At 79.4% G+C, this 20,089-nt stretch overlaps 1 protein-coding gene across 1 annotated transcript; it reads right to left on the bottom strand.

Moving 5' to 3' along the window:
* Positions 1–304: 304 nt before the first annotated feature.
* LOC125437669 (probable cation-transporting ATPase 13A4) lies at positions 305–6,652 on the bottom strand. Its single transcript, XM_048505499.1, has 9 exons — positions 6,616–6,652; positions 5,815–5,924; positions 5,504–5,600; positions 5,145–5,217; positions 3,761–3,932; positions 2,325–2,548; positions 1,895–1,983; positions 1,122–1,202; positions 305–941 (listed from the first exon to the last, which is right to left on the bottom strand). The coding sequence occupies exons 1-9, from the start codon at positions 6,643–6,645 to the stop codon at positions 717–719; spliced, it is 1,101 nt and encodes a 366-aa protein (XP_048361456.1). The 5' UTR covers positions 6,646–6,652; the 3' UTR covers positions 305–716.
* Positions 6,653–20,089: the final 13,437 nt, after the last annotated feature.

Below are 20,089 nucleotides of genomic sequence, written 5' to 3'. Positions count from 1 at the left end.
GTGCCTTTACCAGAACCCTGTGAGGTAGGACAGCCTTGGAGTTCATGCCCTTGACCAAGGCTGCCCAGCGTGTTCTACAGCCACAGGAGATCTGAACTCGGGTCTCCCTATTCCGTGACAGACACACCGTCCGCTACGCAGCTCAGCTCCTGGCAGGGGCCGTTTAGTGCAAATGTAGTGCATCAAAGATACCCCACGGGGAAAGCGTGGAGCCTGCCACAGCCTTCCGGTGCCCAGGTATCTCAGGCGCCCTTCTCTCCCCACCCCCGCCAGTTGCCACCCGCCCCACGGCAGAGGAAAGGCACTATAGGTAAGTGGTCAGAAAGCAGCAGAAGCAACAACAGAGCTAGTCCTGGATCAGAACATGAAGGGATGCTGCCCCCTGCAGTCCACGGCTGCACCAGCAGGGCTTGAGACGATGGGTGGGGGTTGAGGTTTCTTGCATTCCTACCCCACCCATCCCTCAAGAAGCTTAGCACAGCATACACAACTCTCCCCTGCTCTGTTTTACCCTCACAACAGCCCTGTAGGGTAGGTTCAGCTGTGAAAGAGTGGCTGGCTTCGGGGCCAGTGGGGAGCTCAACCCCGACATCCCCTGGCCTAGCCCCCCCGTCCGACCACTGGGCTGCCTGTGGCAGGGTGTTGCCGCTCGCACGTCCCCTTCCTTCTGCTGGCGGGAAGAAGAGAAAGTCAGGCCGGGCCGTGGCGAGCTGGCCTCAGGGTTGAAGTCCGGAGCGTGCCTCCTCGTGACCCTCAAAGGCGGGGTTGGCGTAGCCGCCCAGGGGGAGGGCCACAGACTCAGCGAAGTCCATCTTGCCCAGGGGGGGCCACGCCGGGTCCCTCTCCACGGCCCTCCTCAGCCTCTGGTACGAGCTCCTGGACTGGTAGCCGAGGCTTCTCTTCAGGTAGCTCCACAGGGCCCGGTTCTCGATGACCACCTCCTGGAAAGAGAGGGAAGGGGCAAAGAATAGCAAGAAAACAATCCAGTCCCGGCTGATCCCGTTAACTGGCTCTGTCCTGCTTGAGCCCCAGAGAGACGCGTGGCGGGGAGGGTCCTCTGCCGTGGCTGCGTCTCTCTCCCCCTCCCCTGCAGGCCACCAGAGAGGCACCCACCCACTCACCTCCACAGTGGAGGAGACGGCGAAGGTGATCATCAGCATGACCAGCAGCGCGATCCTCCAAGCCAGGGGGGTGCACACCAGCTGAGAAGGAAGGCAAGCAGGTCAGAGGGCGGGAGGAGGGCGGGGGCCTAGATTCTGTGTCCAGGCTGAGCACACGAGAGGCTGTGCCAGGGCGCCCGGGGGAAGTGGCACGGGGGGACCTTTCCCCGCCCACTTCTGATCACGTCTGGGGGTGTCGCCTGAAGGCGGGTGGTCCCGCATCCAGCCCAAAGGGCACCGCGCCCAAACCTGCCCCCAGCCAAGCGACAAGCCAGGATCGGAGAGCAGTGGGAATGGGAGCAAAAATATGTTCATGATTCAAGTGAGTGAGCCAAGCCACATCACAAGGAGAGGCGGCATTCCTGCAACGAGCTGGCAACAGAAATAGGCGGCCGGGGGGGGGGGGGGCAGAATATGCCAATCCCCTGAGCTGGCACCCCCTCCCAGCCATGATCTGCCTAGGGGTTAGTGCTTCAGTCTCCCTCCGCCTGGACTCCCCGGGAGAGATGCCTGCCCCAAGTCCAGCCAAGACCTGCCGCCCATTCCCAGAGTCCTGGCACCCTCCCAGCCATGATCTGCCTAGGGGAGAAAGCCTAGTCCCAGGCCGCCTGGACTCCCCGGGAGAGATGCCTGCCCCAAGTCCAGCCAAGACCTGCCGCCCATTCCCAGAGTCCTGGGGGAGAAAGACAGTCCCCAGGCAGCGGGGGGGGGGGGGCCGGGGGGGGGCTACTCACCTCCATCCGGGCATAGAGATCATCCAAGCTCGCAAAGAGGAGGAAGAGGCAGACGGCCAGCTGAATGACCAACACCAGGACGAACACATCTGGAGGGAGCAGAGCCAGCCTTGAGAAAAGAGGCCGCGGGGAGTGTGGGGTGGGGGTGGGCATTACTGGTTGCCCTGGACTTCCTTGCAATGGGACGGAACTGGAAGCCATGGGGCCCGGGCTGCCTTGGGCACAAGAGGGCCTCCCCCAGCCCCCCAAATGACAGCAGAATCAGGGAGCAGAAGCCTGAGGGGCCCAAACGGTTTCCTCCAATTCAGATGGAGAGGGAGTGGGGGGGTCACAGCCCCAAAAGAGGGGGAGAGGAGGATGAGGATGGAAGCCGTAGGTGGGAGTGGTCCCAGCTCCAAGGGATTTGGCCACCCCCTTCGCCCCCCCTTACAGTTTTTATACACAGGCTGTCTGAAGGGCGTCCCCTTGGAGAAGACCACGGCCACCAGGAGGCAGTTGATGGTGCTCAAGAGCCACACGCTGGTGTTCTCGTAGCTCTGGTAGCTGCTGTCTTCCTCCCCACCCGGCCCACTTCTGGTCTCGTTCATCCCCTGCGGCTGGCCGGCAGAGTCCGGGTGTCCCAGCACGTGGCTTGCGTTCCCGGGAGCGCAGGCGCTGCAAAGGAAACGGAGCTGGAGCTCAGTCCACGGGAAGGCCCATCACAGCCCCCCAAAACTGGAGCAGGGACAGAACCTGTGTCCAAGAGCCCTGCTGGATCAGGCCTGGGCCAGTGGATCCCAGCACCCCAGTTCCAAAAGAGGCCAGCTGCAGGCCTCTGAAAAGCACACAAAGAGAACAAGGAGACAACTGTCCCCCCTACCAAGGGCTTGTCCTCAGCATCTACAACTTAAGATACACTGCCTCTGCACATGGAGGCTCAGCAGTTGATGGACCTATTTAACATGAAGATGTCTAAGTGGTTTGAAAAGCAGACCACGCAACTACTACTTAAGATACACTGCCTCTGCAGATGGAGGCTCAGCACTTGGTGGACCTATTTCACATGAAGATGTCTAAGTGGTTTGAAAAGCAGACCACGCAACTACTACTTAAGATACACTGCCTCTGCAGATGGAGGCTCAGCACTTGGTGGACCTATTTCACATGAAGATGTCTAAGTGGTTTGAAAAGCAGACCACGCAACTACTACTTAAGATGCTACTGCCTGCTGGAGATGGAGGCTCAGCACTTGTTGGACCTATTTCACATGGAGGATTCCTAAGTGGGTGGACATGCAGACCATGCAACTACCACCAGATACACTGCCTCTGCAGATGGAGGCTCAGCACTTGGTGGACCTATTTCACATGAAGATGTCTAAGTGGTTTGAAAAGCAGACCACGCTGGTGGAGGTGACCAGGGAGAAAAGCAGGAATGCTAAGATCAAATGTCCATGCAACTGAAGCACATTTGTCCAGCTCTGACTCTGCTCAAGCCTGAACTCCTGGGTAAATCCTGTTGCCTCCCAGGAGTCTCAGGCAGGCATAAATGAGGCTGACCATCGGGGAGCTTGGAGGCTCAGGTCAGTGTAACCTCGCCCCGTTTTGCTCATAGGCAGGAAGCCCCCCCCCCATTTCCTTGCACACTGTGGGGGCAGCCAGCACAGAGTGGTCGTGCTCAGAACACAAGGGAGGCTTGCAGAGGAGAAGGGAAGGCTGTGAGTCTCCGTCTGTGGGGAGCACAAGAACACGGGGGGGGGGGGTTGCAAGAGGGAGTGGGGAAGGGATTCAGCAACAATGCCCCCAGCAGCCTTTTGGAAAGAGGAAAGGGGGCCCAAGACGTGGCCGGATCCCACAGGTTAGGCTGTGGCGGGAGGGGGGTCCCTACCTGAGCATGTTGTCCACGGAGTACCACGGCTGCTGCTGCACCAGCACAAAGCCACAGATCTGCAGGGCCAGGCTGAAGAGGATGTTCAGCACCACGGAGAGCAGCAAAGGCGGGGAGGTGAGCCGGGCCGCAGGACGGAAGGGGACCAGTTTGGGATGGTATTTCAAACTCACTAATAAGAGACGCACAGGGTGGAACCCAGGAGAGGACATGGGAAAAGCAGGGCAGGACGAGAACCCTAGGAAGCAAACTCGGACCCCAAACCCCGTCAGCATAGAACCTTGGGCCGGACCCCTCTGACCCAAGGCCAGAGGCTCAAGTGACTGACGGTTCCTCCGCCCCAAAGATTCCCACCGGACAGAAAGTTAACTGTCCCAGAACGGCCATCTAGCCAACACTGCATGCTGGCTCTCTATGCGCAGGGAGTTTATTTGGTGCAACCCGGTTGCCGGTCATGTGCCATCTCGGAGAGAACAAAACTGGGATACCAAAACTGAGACCTTTTTGGCACCCCAAAGAGATTATTGAATGCTTGTGGGTTTCTAGCATTTCCCAACACACCTTACATGTCATTTCTGCACATTCTATTTAAAACTCCGTGGAAAGGAATAAAACATCCATGGCATTTTGCCATCCTTCAGTTTTAGAACTAAGACTCGGATATTAACGAGTGGAGGGGCGGCTTTGTCTACATTTGAAGGAGAACTTCCTGAGGGGTGAGGCCTGTTTGACACTGAAACTCTCTCCCTTGTGAGTTGGTGGATCCTTTGTGGAACCAATTGATTCTTAACATCTGGGCCCTCTTTCATCCAATGGGATTCGCCGTTCCCTCCCTCTTGGGGAGGATTTAAAATTGGGGTTTGTTGGACGCCTTTTATTATTCCTTCTTCATTTTTTAAAAAGTTTGGTAATTGCTGTATATTTGCCCCAGAGATTTTATGCTGTACACCGCCTTGAACCCCTAGGGGATAGGCAGTACCAAAGGAATCTGACAAAGTAAGTAAGTAAGTAAGTAAGTAAGTAAGTAAGTAAGTAAGTAAGTAAGTAAGTAAGTAAGTAAGTAAGTAAGTAAGTAAGTATCCCTTTGAGACCTACTTGTTGGGGATTTTACAGTTGTGGTTTGTGAGATGGGAAAGGGTTGGACAAGATGACCTGGTTGTCCCTTCCAACTCTGGGGTTAAAAAAAGAAGCAGGGGTCCTTCTTGCTGGACGCAGCCCCACCTGGGACTAGCTCGGCTGGCCCCTCCCTCCCTCCCTCCCTCTGTCTGCTGCTTTGGGCTGGTGAAGGTTTCCTTTCCCTCCTGGCACCTCTCAGACGGAGAATCCCACCCAGCCCCCTTCTGCCCCTCTGTGACCCCGGAGAACCCAAGAGAACCCAACTTACTGGTCATGCCAATGAGGGTGGTGATTGCCAGGTCCTGGAACAAAAACTGGTAGTTCCCAAAGGTGCTGAGTTGCTGAGAGAGAGAAACGAGAGGGGTGGCATCGAGGGGGCTGTCGGGGCAGGTGAGGAAGAGCCCGCCACTGGGAAAGGCCTCCCCCCAGGGACAGCGTGGTTCAGAGGGATAGCAGTTTGGGCTTGAGAGGCGCTGGAGACAAAGGGGGGTGCTGGGGGAGAGAGTGCGGGGGGGGGGGCAAGACAGCCACAGCGCACTGGCAGCCGGCCAGCTGGAGGGTGGAGCTGAGCCCCCTCCTCTGCCCTACGGATGCCCCAGCGATGGAAGCCACATCCACCCAGCCTACCCAGTAGAGCAGCAGAATCCCCAGGTACTGGATGATGCTGTAGAGGGCCATGTACTTGAACATGCAGAAGGAGGTCACCAGCGCTGCCCGGCCTTGCCTGCAGAGAAGACGGCGGGAAGAGGTTGGATCTGCACCCCACCTGTCTCTCCTGTAAGTTCCTTCCCCTTCCTCTTCCCAAAACAGACGTCCACATTCAAGTGCCACCCGTTCCAAGCTGCAGACCATGGGTGGGATCCCCAGAGACCCAGGCTGCCCCCCCCCCCGGCCAGGACAACACTCAACTTCCCCTCCCACCACCACCACAGGCTCACCTGATCAGTTCCGGCACACACTCCACGTTGGGGATCCGGGAGGTGAAGGGAGAGGCCACGGAGGCCTCCTGCTCAGACAGGGAGATCCCAGCGTGGGCGACTTTCAGCGCCTGGAAGGCAGGCAGGCAGCCCCAGCTCAGAGGAGGGGGAGTGTGCAGAAGAGCCCCCTCCTCACTTGGGAAAGCAATCCCCCCTCCCCTCCCCAGGCTCTCTGCACCTTCCCTGGGATTCCCCTGAAGCCTCCCCCGGCAAGGCCAGCAGTAGGGCTCAGTGGGGAGAGGATGCCCCAGAGCCCCTCCTCTAAAGCTCCCATTTTCTCCTGGGGGGGGTGATCTCTGCAGTTTGGCCACCAGGTGTCATCCTGGGAGATGTCCACACCTGCCCATCCACCGCCTGGCCGGCAGGAGCTACACAAGGGCCCAGTGCTCTCACCCCCCGCCCCTCCTTCCGCTTTAAAACAAGAACAGGGTCTCCGTCAGATTTATGGAGGAGAAGTCGATTTATGGCTCCCAATCTTGATCCTCCTTGATGCCTTAGCAGACCAGGTGCTCAGGAGCAGCAGCAGCAGCAGCAGAAGGCCATTGCTTTCACATCCTGCTTGTGAGCTCCCAAAGGCACCTGGTGGGCCACTGCGAGTAGCAGAGAGCTGGACTAGATGGACTCTGGTCTGATCCAGCAGGCTAGTTCTTATGTTCTTATGTCCGTCAAACATGTGCAACAAATGGCCAAGGAGACCTCCAGAGCATTTTGTTTGGGGGAGAATTTGCCCTCAGGAACCGGCAGTCTTAAAATGCAACTCACCCCACAGTCGTTGGCCCCGTCTCCGCACATGCCCACGAAGTAGCTGGGGAGGCAAGCAGGTACAGGCAGGTGAGCCCCAGTCGTGGCTGTCTGCCAACCAGCAGCGCCCCCCGCCCCCTCTTTATTCTTATCCTCTTCTCGCCTCTCCCATCCCATCCTCACAGCAACCCTACATGGTAGGCTGGCCTCAGGGAGCACGAGGTTCCCCAAAGAGTTTCCACGGAAGAGTGGGGATTCGAACCCAAGTCTCCTCCCTCCTGGGCCAGAACTCTCACCATGATATCAGGGCCAAACCATGTGGCACATTTTTTAACAGGTAGGGTTTGGGTTCCCAGCCAGCACTGCAGGGAGCTGACTTTGAAAGCCTGCAAGAGCAAATTGGACTCAGGGCGATGGGGATGGGGGGGAGGGTCTCCTGCCCACCCACCCCCTCCACCCCCCTTTTTCCTGAGCCCAAACTGCATAACTTTGCATAACTTTGGAGCTGCACATAGAACATCCCAAGCATGCAGGGTTTCTCGTTGGGCCTTTCTGCTCCAGAAAAAGGTGCGGGTAGGAAGGTAGGCAGGCAAACCCCTCCTCCTCCTCCTCCTCCTCCTCCTCCTCCTGCCACGCCTCTGCCCTGGGTTGGCCGCTGCAGGCTTTAAAAGTGACATCCCAGCAACTACCTGGTGACTGAAGTGAAAACCCGTCTGGTGAAGGAAACCGAACCTATTAAAAACACATTGTGTGGTTTGGCCCTAAACCGAGCAGCTCCAGGCAACAACAACAGAAAGGCCAACCCGCCCACAGCTACATGCTGGACCATGGCCCAGGTCTCCTTTCTACCTGTTCTACCCAGAAGCAGGGACACAACAGGTGTGTGGGGGTGGGGGGGGAGACACCTGAGGAGGATCCCCCTTTTGAATGCAGCACACCCTTAAGATCAGGGGTCTTCAAACTCTGGCCCTCCAGATGTTCATAGACTACAATTCCCATGAGCCCTACCACTTGGCCATGCTGGCAGGGTCTGATGGGAATTGTAGTCCATGAAAATCTGGAGGGCCAGAGTTTGAAGACCCCTGCTTAAGATGAATCTGTAGTGTGGGAGTCTTGAGAGGGCCTCCCTGCTCCACAGCACACACACACGCACACCCCCCCACACACAGCACCTTCGAGACATTTCCAGAGGGTAGTTTCCAAGCACTGCAGTCGTGTTCCTAAGCACTTGCGTCACAAGCCACCGCACTGAAGTTTCGCAAGGGTGATTCCGAGGCCACCGGAGCTCAGCCCTTCCCCTCCCACACCCAGAAAGGATTTCGGCACGACAATGGCCGTGGGTCGGCCAAGCACAACTCTGGCTCCCCACCCCAGATCCCTCGTCCCCCCCCCCCCCACCCCCCCCCCCCCCCCCCCCCCCCCCACACCCCACCCCCCCCACCCCCCCCCCCCCCACACCCACCCCCCCCCCCCCCACCCCCCCCCCCAGCCACATCCCCCCCCCCCCTCCCCCCCCCCCCCCCCCCCCCCCCCACCCCCACCCCCCCCCCCCCCCCCCCCCCCCCCCCCCCCCCCCCCCCCCCCCCCACCCCCCCCCCCCCCCACCCCCCCCCCCCCCCACCCCCCCCCCCCCCCACCCCCCCCCCCCCCCACCCCCCCCCCCCCCCACCCCCCCCCCCCCCCACCCCCCCCCCCCCCCACCCCCCCCCCCCCCCACCCCCCCCCCCCCCCACCCCCCCCCCCCCCCACCCCCCCCCCCCCCCACCCCCCCCCCCCCCCACCCCCCCCCCCCCCCACCCCCCCCCCCCCCCACCCCCCCCCCCCCCCACCCCCCCCCCCCCCCACCCCCCCCCCCCCCCACCCCCCCCCCCCCCCACCCCCCCCCCCCCCCACCCCCCCCCCCCCCCACCCCCCCCCCCCCCCACCCCCCCCCCCCCCCACCCCCCCCCCCCCCCACCCCCCCCCCCCCCCACCCCCCCCCCCCCCCACCCCCCCCCCCCCCCACCCCCCCCCCCCCCCACCCCCCCCCCCCCCCACCCCCCCCCCCCCCCACCCCCCCCCCCCCCCACCCCCCCCCCCCCCCACCCCCCCCCCCCCCCACCCCCCCCCCCCCCCACCCCCCCCCCCCCCCACCCCCCCCCCCCCCCACCCCCCCCCCCCCCCACCCCCCCCCCCCCCCACCCCCCCCCCCCCCCACCCCCCCCCCCCCCCACCCCCCCCCCCCCCCACCCCCCCCCCCCCCCACCCCCCCCCCCCCCCACCCCCCCCCCCCCCCACCCCCCCCCCCCCCCACCCCCCCCCCCCCCCACCCCCCCCCCCCCCCACCCCCCCCCCCCCCCACCCCCCCCCCCCCCCACCCCCCCCCCCCCCCACCCCCCCCCCCCCCCACCCCCCCCCCCCCCCACCCCCCCCCCCCCCCACCCCCCCCCCCCCCCACCCCCCCCCCCCCCCACCCCCCCCCCCCCCCACCCCCCCCCCCCCCCACCCCCCCCCCCCCCCACCCCCCCCCCCCCCCACCCCCCCCCCCCCCCACCCCCCCCCCCCCCCACCCCCCCCCCCCCCCACCCCCCCCCCCCCCCACCCCCCCCCCCCCCCACCCCCCCCCCCCCCCACCCCCCCCCCCCCCCACCCCCCCCCCCCCCCACCCCCCCCCCCCCCCACCCCCCCCCCCCCCCACCCCCCCCCCCCCCCACCCCCCCCCCCCCCCACCCCCCCCCCCCCCCACCCCCCCCCCCCCCCACCCCCCCCCCCCCCCACCCCCCCCCCCCCCCACCCCCCCCCCCCCCCACCCCCCCCCCCCCCCACCCCCCCCCCCCCCCACCCCCCCCCCCCCCCACCCCCCCCCCCCCCCACCCCCCCCCCCCCCCACCCCCCCCCCCCCCCACCCCCCCCCCCCCCCACCCCCCCCCCCCCCCACCCCCCCCCCCCCCCACCCCCCCCCCCCCCCACCCCCCCCCCCCCCCACCCCCCCCCCCCCCCACCCCCCCCCCCCCCCACCCCCCCCCCCCCCCACCCCCCCCCCCCCCCACCCCCCCCCCCCCCCACCCCCCCCCCCCCCCACCCCCCCCCCCCCCCACCCCCCCCCCCCCCCACCCCCCCCCCCCCCCACCCCCCCCCCCCCCCACCCCCCCCCCCCCCCACCCCCCCCCCCCCCCACCCCCCCCCCCCCCCACCCCCCCCCCCCCCCACCCCCCCCCCCCCCCACCCCCCCCCCCCCCCACCCCCCCCCCCCCCCACCCCCCCCCCCCCCCACCCCCCCCCCCCCCCACCCCCCCCCCCCCCCACCCCCCCCCCCCCCCACCCCCCCCCCCCCCCACCCCCCCCCCCCCCCACCCCCCCCCCCCCCCACCCCCCCCCCCCCCCACCCCCCCCCCCCCCCACCCCCCCCCCCCCCCACCCCCCCCCCCCCCCACCCCCCCCCCCCCCCACCCCCCCCCCCCCCCACCCCCCCCCCCCCCCACCCCCCCCCCCCCCCACCCCCCCCCCCCCCCACCCCCCCCCCCCCCCACCCCCCCCCCCCCCCACCCCCCCCCCCCCCCACCCCCCCCCCCCCCCACCCCCCCCCCCCCCCACCCCCCCCCCCCCCCACCCCCCCCCCCCCCCACCCCCCCCCCCCCCCACCCCCCCCCCCCCCCACCCCCCCCCCCCCCCACCCCCCCCCCCCCCCACCCCCCCCCCCCCCCACCCCCCCCCCCCCCCACCCCCCCCCCCCCCCACCCCCCCCCCCCCCCACCCCCCCCCCCCCCCACCCCCCCCCCCCCCCACCCCCCCCCCCCCCCACCCCCCCCCCCCCCCACCCCCCCCCCCCCCCACCCCCCCCCCCCCCCACCCCCCCCCCCCCCCACCCCCCCCCCCCCCCACCCCCCCCCCCCCCCACCCCCCCCCCCCCCCACCCCCCCCCCCCCCCACCCCCCCCCCCCCCCACCCCCCCCCCCCCCCACCCCCCCCCCCCCCCACCCCCCCCCCCCCCCACCCCCCCCCCCCCCCACCCCCCCCCCCCCCCACCCCCCCCCCCCCCCACCCCCCCCCCCCCCCACCCCCCCCCCCCCCCACCCCCCCCCCCCCCCACCCCCCCCCCCCCCCACCCCCCCCCCCCCCCACCCCCCCCCCCCCCCACCCCCCCCCCCCCCCACCCCCCCCCCCCCCCACCCCCCCCCCCCCCCACCCCCCCCCCCCCCCACCCCCCCCCCCCCCCACCCCCCCCCCCCCCCACCCCCCCCCCCCCCCACCCCCCCCCCCCCCCACCCCCCCCCCCCCCCACCCCCCCCCCCCCCCACCCCCCCCCCCCCCCACCCCCCCCCCCCCCCACCCCCCCCCCCCCCCACCCCCCCCCCCCCCCACCCCCCCCCCCCCCCACCCCCCCCCCCCCCCACCCCCCCCCCCCCCCACCCCCCCCCCCCCCCACCCCCCCCCCCCCCCACCCCCCCCCCCCCCCACCCCCCCCCCCCCCCACCCCCCCCCCCCCCCACCCCCCCCCCCCCCCACCCCCCCCCCCCCCCACCCCCCCCCCCCCCCACCCCCCCCCCCCCCCACCCCCCCCCCCCCCCACCCCCCCCCCCCCCCACCCCCCCCCCCCCCCACCCCCCCCCCCCCCCACCCCCCCCCCCCCCCACCCCCCCCCCCCCCCACCCCCCCCCCCCCCCACCCCCCCCCCCCCCCACCCCCCCCCCCCCCCACCCCCCCCCCCCCCCACCCCCCCCCCCCCCCACCCCCCCCCCCCCCCACCCCCCCCCCCCCCCACCCCCCCCCCCCCCCACCCCCCCCCCCCCCCACCCCCCCCCCCCCCCACCCCCCCCCCCCCCCACCCCCCCCCCCCCCCACCCCCCCCCCCCCCCACCCCCCCCCCCCCCCACCCCCCCCCCCCCCCACCCCCCCCCCCCCCCACCCCCCCCCCCCCCCACCCCCCCCCCCCCCCACCCCCCCCCCCCCCCACCCCCCCCCCCCCCCACCCCCCCCCCCCCCCACCCCCCCCCCCCCCCACCCCCCCCCCCCCCCACCCCCCCCCCCCCCCACCCCCCCCCCCCCCCACCCCCCCCCCCCCCCACCCCCCCCCCCCCCCACCCCCCCCCCCCCCCACCCCCCCCCCCCCCCACCCCCCCCCCCCCCCACCCCCCCCCCCCCCCACCCCCCCCCCCCCCCACCCCCCCCCCCCCCCACCCCCCCCCCCCCCCACCCCCCCCCCCCCCCACCCCCCCCCCCCCCCACCCCCCCCCCCCCCCACCCCCCCCCCCCCCCACCCCCCCCCCCCCCCACCCCCCCCCCCCCCCACCCCCCCCCCCCCCCACCCCCCCCCCCCCCCACCCCCCCCCCCCCCCACCCCCCCCCCCCCCCACCCCCCCCCCCCCCCACCCCCCCCCCCCCCCACCCCCCCCCCCCCCCACCCCCCCCCCCCCCCACCCCCCCCCCCCCCCACCCCCCCCCCCCCCCACCCCCCCCCCCCCCCACCCCCCCCCCCCCCCACCCCCCCCCCCCCCCACCCCCCCCCCCCCCCACCCCCCCCCCCCCCCACCCCCCCCCCCCCCCACCCCCCCCCCCCCCCACCCCCCCCCCCCCCCACCCCCCCCCCCCCCCACCCCCCCCCCCCCCCACCCCCCCCCCCCCCCACCCCCCCCCCCCCCCACCCCCCCCCCCCCCCACCCCCCCCCCCCCCCACCCCCCCCCCCCCCCACCCCCCCCCCCCCCCACCCCCCCCCCCCCCCACCCCCCCCCCCCCCCACCCCCCCCCCCCCCCACCCCCCCCCCCCCCCACCCCCCCCCCCCCCCACCCCCCCCCCCCCCCACCCCCCCCCCCCCCCACCCCCCCCCCCCCCCACCCCCCCCCCCCCCCACCCCCCCCCCCCCCCACCCCCCCCCCCCCCCACCCCCCCCCCCCCCCACCCCCCCCCCCCCCCACCCCCCCCCCCCCCCACCCCCCCCCCCCCCCACCCCCCCCCCCCCCCACCCCCCCCCCCCCCCACCCCCCCCCCCCCCCACCCCCCCCCCCCCCCACCCCCCCCCCCCCCCACCCCCCCCCCCCCCCACCCCCCCCCCCCCCCACCCCCCCCCCCCCCCACCCCCCCCCCCCCCCACCCCCCCCCCCCCCCACCCCCCCCCCCCCCCACCCCCCCCCCCCCCCACCCCCCCCCCCCCCCACCCCCCCCCCCCCCCACCCCCCCCCCCCCCCACCCCCCCCCCCCCCCACCCCCCCCCCCCCCCACCCCCCCCCCCCCCCACCCCCCCCCCCCCCCACCCCCCCCCCCCCCCACCCCCCCCCCCCCCCACCCCCCCCCCCCCCCACCCCCCCCCCCCCCCACCCCCCCCCCCCCCCACCCCCCCCCCCCCCCACCCCCCCCCCCCCCCACCCCCCCCCCCCCCCACCCCCCCCCCCCCCCACCCCCCCCCCCCCCCACCCCCCCCCCCCCCCACCCCCCCCCCCCCCCACCCCCCCCCCCCCCCACCCCCCCCCCCCCCCACCCCCCCCCCCCCCCACCCCCCCCCCCCCCCACCCCCCCCCCCCCCCACCCCCCCCCCCCCCCACCCCCCCCCCCCCCCACCCCCCCCCCCCCCCACCCCCCCCCCCCCCCACCCCCCCCCCCCCCCACCCCCCCCCCCCCCCACCCCCCCCCCCCCCCACCCCCCCCCCCCCCCACCCCCCCCCCCCCCCACCCCCCCCCCCCCCCACCCCCCCCCCCCCCCACCCCCCCCCCCCCCCACCCCCCCCCCCCCCCACCCCCCCCCCCCCCCACCCCCCCCCCCCCCCACCCCCCCCCCCCCCCACCCCCCCCCCCCCCCACCCCCCCCCCCCCCCACCCCCCCCCCCCCCCACCCCCCCCCCCCCCCACCCCCCCCCCCCCCCACCCCCCCCCCCCCCCACCCCCCCCCCCCCCCACCCCCCCCCCCCCCCACCCCCCCCCCCCCCCACCCCCCCCCCCCCCCACCCCCCCCCCCCCCCACCCCCCCCCCCCCCCACCCCCCCCCCCCCCCACCCCCCCCCCCCCCCACCCCCCCCCCCCCCCACCCCCCCCCCCCCCCACCCCCCCCCCCCCCCACCCCCCCCCCCCCCCACCCCCCCCCCCCCCCACCCCCCCCCCCCCCCACCCCCCCCCCCCCCCACCCCCCCCCCCCCCCACCCCCCCCCCCCCCCACCCCCCCCCCCCCCCACCCCCCCCCCCCCCCACCCCCCCCCCCCCCCACCCCCCCCCCCCCCCACCCCCCCCCCCCCCCACCCCCCCCCCCCCCCACCCCCCCCCCCCCCCACCCCCCCCCCCCCCCACCCCCCCCCCCCCCCACCCCCCCCCCCCCCCACCCCCCCCCCCCCCCACCCCCCCCCCCCCCCACCCCCCCCCCCCCCCACCCCCCCCCCCCCCCACCCCCCCCCCCCCCCACCCCCCCCCCCCCCCACCCCCCCCCCCCCCCACCCCCCCCCCCCCCCACCCCCCCCCCCCCCCACCCCCCCCCCCCCCCACCCCCCCCCCCCCCCACCCCCCCCCCCCCCCACCCCCCCCCCCCCCCACCCCCCCCCCCCCCCACCCCCCCCCCCCCCCACCCCCCCCCCCCCCCACCCCCCCCCCCCCCCACCCCCCCCCCCCCCCACCCCCCCCCCCCCCCACCCCCCCCCCCCCCCACCCCCCCCCCCCCCCACCCCCCCCCCCCCCCACCCCCCCCCCCCCCCACCCCCCCCCCCCCCCACCCCCCCCCCCCCCCACCCCCCCCCCCCCCCACCCCCCCCCCCCCCCACCCCCCCCCCCCCCCACCCCCCCCCCCCCCCACCCCCCCCCCCCCCCACCCCCCCCCCCCCCCACCCCCCCCCCCCCCCACCCCCCCCCCCCCCCACCCCCCCCCCCCCCCACCCCCCCCCCCCCCCACCCCCCCCCCCCCCCACCCCCCCCCCCCCCCACCCCCCCCCCCCCCCACCCCCCCCCCCCCCCACCCCCCCCCCCCCCCACCCCCCCCCCCCCCCACCCCCCCCCCCCCCCACCCCCCCCCCCCCCCACCCCCCCCCCCCCCCACCCCCCCCCCCCCCCACCCCCCCCCCCCCCCACCCCCCCCCCCCCCCACCCCCCCCCCCCCCCACCCCCCCCCCCCCCCACCCCCCCCCCCCCCCACCCCCCCCCCCCCCCACCCCCCCCCCCCCCCACCCCCCCCCCCCCCCACCCCCCCCCCCCCCCACCCCCCCCCCCCCCCACCCCCCCCCCCCCCCACCCCCCCCCCCCCCCACCCCCCCCCCCCCCCACCCCCCCCCCCCCCCACCCCCCCCCCCCCCCACCCCCCCCCCCCCCCACCCCCCCCCCCCCCCACCCCCCCCCCCCCCCACCCCCCCCCCCCCCCACCCCCCCCCCCCCCCACCCCCCCCCCCCCCCACCCCCCCCCCCCCCCACCCCCCCCCCCCCCCACCCCCCCCCCCCCCCACCCCCCCCCCCCCCCACCCCCCCCCCCCCCCACCCCCCCCCCCCCCCACCCCCCCCCCCCCCCACCCCCCCCCCCCCCCACCCCCCCCCCCCCCCACCCCCCCCCCCCCCCACCCCCCCCCCCCCCCACCCCCCCCCCCCCCCACCCCCCCCCCCCCCCACCCCCCCCCCCCCCCACCCCCCCCCCCCCCCACCCCCCCCCCCCCCCACCCCCCCCCCCCCCCACCCCCCCCCCCCCCCACCCCCCCCCCCCCCCACCCCCCCCCCCCCCCACCCCCCCCCCCCCCCACCCCCCCCCCCCCCCACCCCCCCCCCCCCCCACCCCCCCCCCCCCCCACCCCCCCCCCCCCCCACCCCCCCCCCCCCCCACCCCCCCCCCCCCCCACCCCCCCCCCCCCCCACCCCCCCCCCCCCCCACCCCCCCCCCCCCCCACCCCCCCCCCCCCCCACCCCCCCCCCCCCCCACCCCCCCCCCCCCCCACCCCCCCCCCCCCCCACCCCCCCCCCCCCCCACCCCCCCCCCCCCCCACCCCCCCCCCCCCCCACCCCCCCCCCCCCCCACCCCCCCCCCCCCCCACCCCCCCCCCCCCCCACCCCCCCCCCCCCCCACCCCCCCCCCCCCCCACCCCCCCCCCCCCCCACCCCCCCCCCCCCCCACCCCCCCCCCCCCCCACCCCCCCCCCCCCCCACCCCCCCCCCCCCCCACCCCCCCCCCCCCCCACCCCCCCCCCCCCCCACCCCCCCCCCCCCCCACCCCCCCCCCCCCCCACCCCCCCCCCCCCCCACCCCCCCCCCCCCCCACCCCCCCCCCCCCCCACCCCCCCCCCCCCCCACCCCCCCCCCCCCCCACCCCCCCCCCCCCCCACCCCCCCCCCCCCCCACCCCCCCCCCCCCCCACCCCCCCCCCCCCCCACCCCCCCCCCCCCCCACCCCCCCCCCCCCCCACCCCCCCCCCCCCCCACCCCCCCCCCCCCCCACCCCCCCCCCCCCCCACCCCCCCCCCCCCCCACCCCCCCCCCCCCCCACCCCCCCCCCCCCCCACCCCCCCCCCCCCCCACCCCCCCCCCCCCCCACCCCCCCCCCCCCCCACCCCCCCCCCCCCCCACCCCCCCCCCCCCCCACCCCCCCCCCCCCCCACCCCCCCCCCCCCCCACCCCCCCCCCCCCCCACCCCCCCCCCCCCCCACCCCCCCCCCCCCCCACCCCCCCCCCCCCCCACCCCCCCCCCCCCCCACCCCCCCCCCCCCCCACCCCCCCCCCCCCCCACCCCCCCCCCCCCCCACCCCCCCCCCCCCCCACCCCCCCCCCCCCCCACCCCCCCCCCCCCCCACCCCCCCCCCCCCCCACCCCCCCCCCCCCCCACCCCCCCCCCCCCCCACCCCCCCCCCCCCCCACCCCCCCCCCCCCCCACCCCCCCCCCCCCCCACCCCCCCCCCCCCCCACCCCCCCCCCCCCCCACCCCCCCCCCCCCCCACCCCCCCCCCCCCCCACCCCCCCCCCCCCCCACCCCCCCCCCCCCCCACCCCCCCCCCCCCCCACCCCCCCCCCCCCCCACCCCCCCCCCCCCCCACCCCCCCCCCCCCCCACCCCCCCCCCCCCCCACCCCCCCCCCCCCCCACCCCCCCCCCCCCCCACCCCCCCCCCCCCCCACCCCCCCCCCCCCCCACCCCCCCCCCCCCCCACCCCCCCCCCCCCCCACCCCCCCCCCCCCCCACCCCCCCCCCCCCCCACCCCCCCCCCCCCCCACCCCCCCCCCCCCCCACCCCCCCCCCCCCCCACCCCCCCCCCCCCCCACCCCCCCCCCCCCCCACCCCCCCCCCCCCCCACCCCCCCCCCCCCCCACCCCCCCCCCCCCCCACCCCCCCCCCCCCCCACCCCCCCCCCCCCCCACCCCCCCCCCCCCCCACCCCCCCCCCCCCCCACCCCCCCCCCCCCCCACCCCCCCCCCCCCCCACCCCCCCCCCCCCCCACCCCCCCCCCCCCCCACCCCCCCCCCCCCCCACCCCCCCCCCCCCCCACCCCCCCCCCCCCCCACCCCCCCCCCCCCCCACCCCCCCCCCCCCCCACCCCCCCCCCCCCCCACCCCCCCCCCCCCCCACCCCCCCCCCCCCCCACCCCCCCCCCCCCCCACCCCCCCCCCCCCCCACCCCCCCCCCCCCCCACCCCCCCCCCCCCCCACCCCCCCCCCCCCCCACCCCCCCCCCCCCCCACCCCCCCCCCCCCCCACCCCCCCCCCCCCCCACCCCCCCCCCCCCCCACCCCCCCCCCCCCCCACCCCCCCCCCCCCCCACCCCCCCCCCCCCCCACCCCCCCCCCCCCCCACCCCCCCCCCCCCCCACCCCCCCCCCCCCCCACCCCCCCCCCCCCCCACCCCCCCCCCCCCCCACCCCCCCCCCCCCCCACCCCCCCCCCCCCCCACCCCCCCCCCCCCCCACCCCCCCCCCCCCCCACCCCCCCCCCCCCCCACCCCCCCCCCCCCCCACCCCCCCCCCCCCCCACCCCCCCCCCCCCCCACCCCCCCCCCCCCCCACCCCCCCCCCCCCCCACCCCCCCCCCCCCCCACCCCCCCCCCCCCCCACCCCCCCCCCCCCCCACCCCCCCCCCCCCCCACCCCCCCCCCCCCCCACCCCCCCCCCCCCCCACCCCCCCCCCCCCCCACCCCCCCCCCCCCCCACCCCCCCCCCCCCCCACCCCCCCCCCCCCCCACCCCCCCCCCCCCCCACCCCCCCCCCCCCCCACCCCCCCCCCCCCCCACCCCCCCCCCCCCCCACCCCCCCCCCCCCCCACCCCCCCCCCCCCCCACCCCCCCCCCCCCCCACCCCCCCCCCCCCCCACCCCCCCCCCCCCCCACCCCCCCCCCCCCCCACCCCCCCCCCCCCCCACCCCCCCCCCCCCCCACCCCCCCCCCCCCCCACCCCCCCCCCCCCCCACCCCCCCCCCCCCCCACCCCCCCCCCCCCCCACCCCCCCCCCCCCCCACCCCCCCCCCCCCCCACCCCCCCCCCCCCCCACCCCCCCCCCCCCCCACCCCCCCCCCCCCCCACCCCCCCCCCCCCCCACCCCCCCCCCCCCCCACCCCCCCCCCCCCCCACCCCCCCCCCCCCCCACCCCCCCCCCCCCCCACCCCCCCCCCCCCCCACCCCCCCCCCCCCCCACCCCCCCCCCCCCCCACCCCCCCCCCCCCCCACCCCCCCCCCCCCCCACCCCCCCCCCCCCCCACCCCCCCCCCCCCCCACCCCCCCCCCCCCCCACCCCCCCCCCCCCCCACCCCCCCCCCCCCCCACCCCCCCCCCCCCCCACCCCCCCCCCCCCCCACCCCCCCCCCCCCCCACCCCCCCCCCCCCCCACCCCCCCCCCCCCCCACCCCCCCCCCCCCCCACCCCCCCCCCCCCCCACCCCCCCCCCCCCCCACCCCCCCCCCCCCCCACCCCCCCCCCCCCCCACCCCCCCCCCCCCCCACCCCCCCCCCCCCCCACCCCCCCCCCCCCCCACCCCCCCCCCCCCCCACCCCCCCCCCCCCCCACCCCCCCCCCCCCCCACCCCCCCCCCCCCCCACCCCCCCCCCCCCCCACCCCCCCCCCCCCCCACCCCCCCCCCCCCCCACCCCCCCCCCCCCCCACCCCCCCCCCCCCCCACCCCCCCCCCCCCCCACCCCCCCCCCCCCCCACCCCCCCCCCCCCCCACCCCCCCCCCCCCCCACCCCCCCCCCCCCCCACCCCCCCCCCCCCCCACCCCCCCCCCCCCCCACCCCCCCCCCCCCCCACCCCCCCCCCCCCCCACCCCCCCCCCCCCCCACCCCCCCCCCCCCCCACCCCCCCCCCCCCCCACCCCCCCCCCCCCCCACCCCCCCCCCCCCCCACCCCCCCCCCCCCCCACCCCCCCCCCCCCCCACCCCCCCCCCCCCCCACCCCCCCCCCCCCCCACCCCCCCCCCCCCCCACCCCCCCCCCCCCCCACCCCCCCCCCCCCCCACCCCCCCCCCCCCCCACCCCCCCCCCCCCCCACCCCCCCCCCCCCCCACCCCCCCCCCCCCCCACCCCCCCCCCCCCCCACCCCCCCCCCCCCCCACCCCCCCCCCCCCCCACCCCCCCCCCCCCCCACCCCCCCCCCCCCCCACCCCCCCCCCCCCCCACCCCCCCCCCCCCCCACCCCCCCCCCCCCCCACCCCCCCCCCCCCCCACCCCCCCCCCCCCCCACCCCCCCCCCCCCCCACCCCCCCCCCCCCCCACCCCCCCCCCCCCCCACCCCCCCCCCCCCCCACCCCCCCCCCCCCCCACCCCCCCCCCCCCCCACCCCCCCCCCCCCCCACCCCCCCCCCCCCCCACCCCCCCCCCCCCCCACCCCCCCCCCCCCCCACCCCCCCCCCCCCCCACCCCCCCCCCCCCCCACCCCCCCCCCCCCCCACCCCCCCCCCCCCCCACCCCCCCCCCCCCCCACCCCCCCCCCCCCCCACCCCCCCCCCCCCCCACCCCCCCCCCCCCCCACCCCCCCCCCCCCCCACCCCCCCCCCCCCCCACCCCCCCCCCCCCCCACCCCCCCCCCCCCCCACCCCCCCCCCCCCCCACCCCCCCCCCCCCCCACCCCCCCCCCCCCCCACCCCCCCCCCCCCCCACCCCCCCCCCCCCCCACCCCCCCCCCCCCCCACCCCCCCCCCCCCCCACCCCCCCCCCCCCCCACCCCCCCCCCCCCCCACCCCCCCCCCCCCCCACCCCCCCCCCCCCCCACCCCCCCCCCCCCCCACCCCCCCCCCCCCCCACCCCCCCCCCCCCCCACCCCCCCCCCCCCCCACCCCCCCCCCCCCCCACCCCCCCCCCCCCCCACCCCCCCCCCCCCCCACCCCCCCCCCCCCCCACCCCCCCCCCCCCCCACCCCCCCCCCCCCCCACCCCCCCCCCCCCCCACCCCCCCCCCCCCCCACCCCCCCCCCCCCCCACCCCCCCCCCCCCCCACCCCCCCCCCCCCCCACCCCCCCCCCCCCCCACCCCCCCCCCCCCCCACCCCCCCCCCCCCCCACCCCCCCCCCCCCCCACCCCCCCCCCCCCCCACCCCCCCCCCCCCCCACCCCCCCCCCCCCCCACCCCCCCCCCCCCCCACCCCCCCCCCCCCCCACCC

Source organism: Sphaerodactylus townsendi, linkage group LG08 (assembly GCF_021028975.2).
Source record: "Sphaerodactylus townsendi isolate TG3544 linkage group LG08, MPM_Stown_v2.3, whole genome shotgun sequence".
Classification (NCBI taxonomy): Eukaryota; Metazoa; Chordata; class Lepidosauria; order Squamata; family Sphaerodactylidae; genus Sphaerodactylus; species Sphaerodactylus townsendi.
This window is presented reverse-complemented; position numbering and strand designations above follow the sequence as displayed.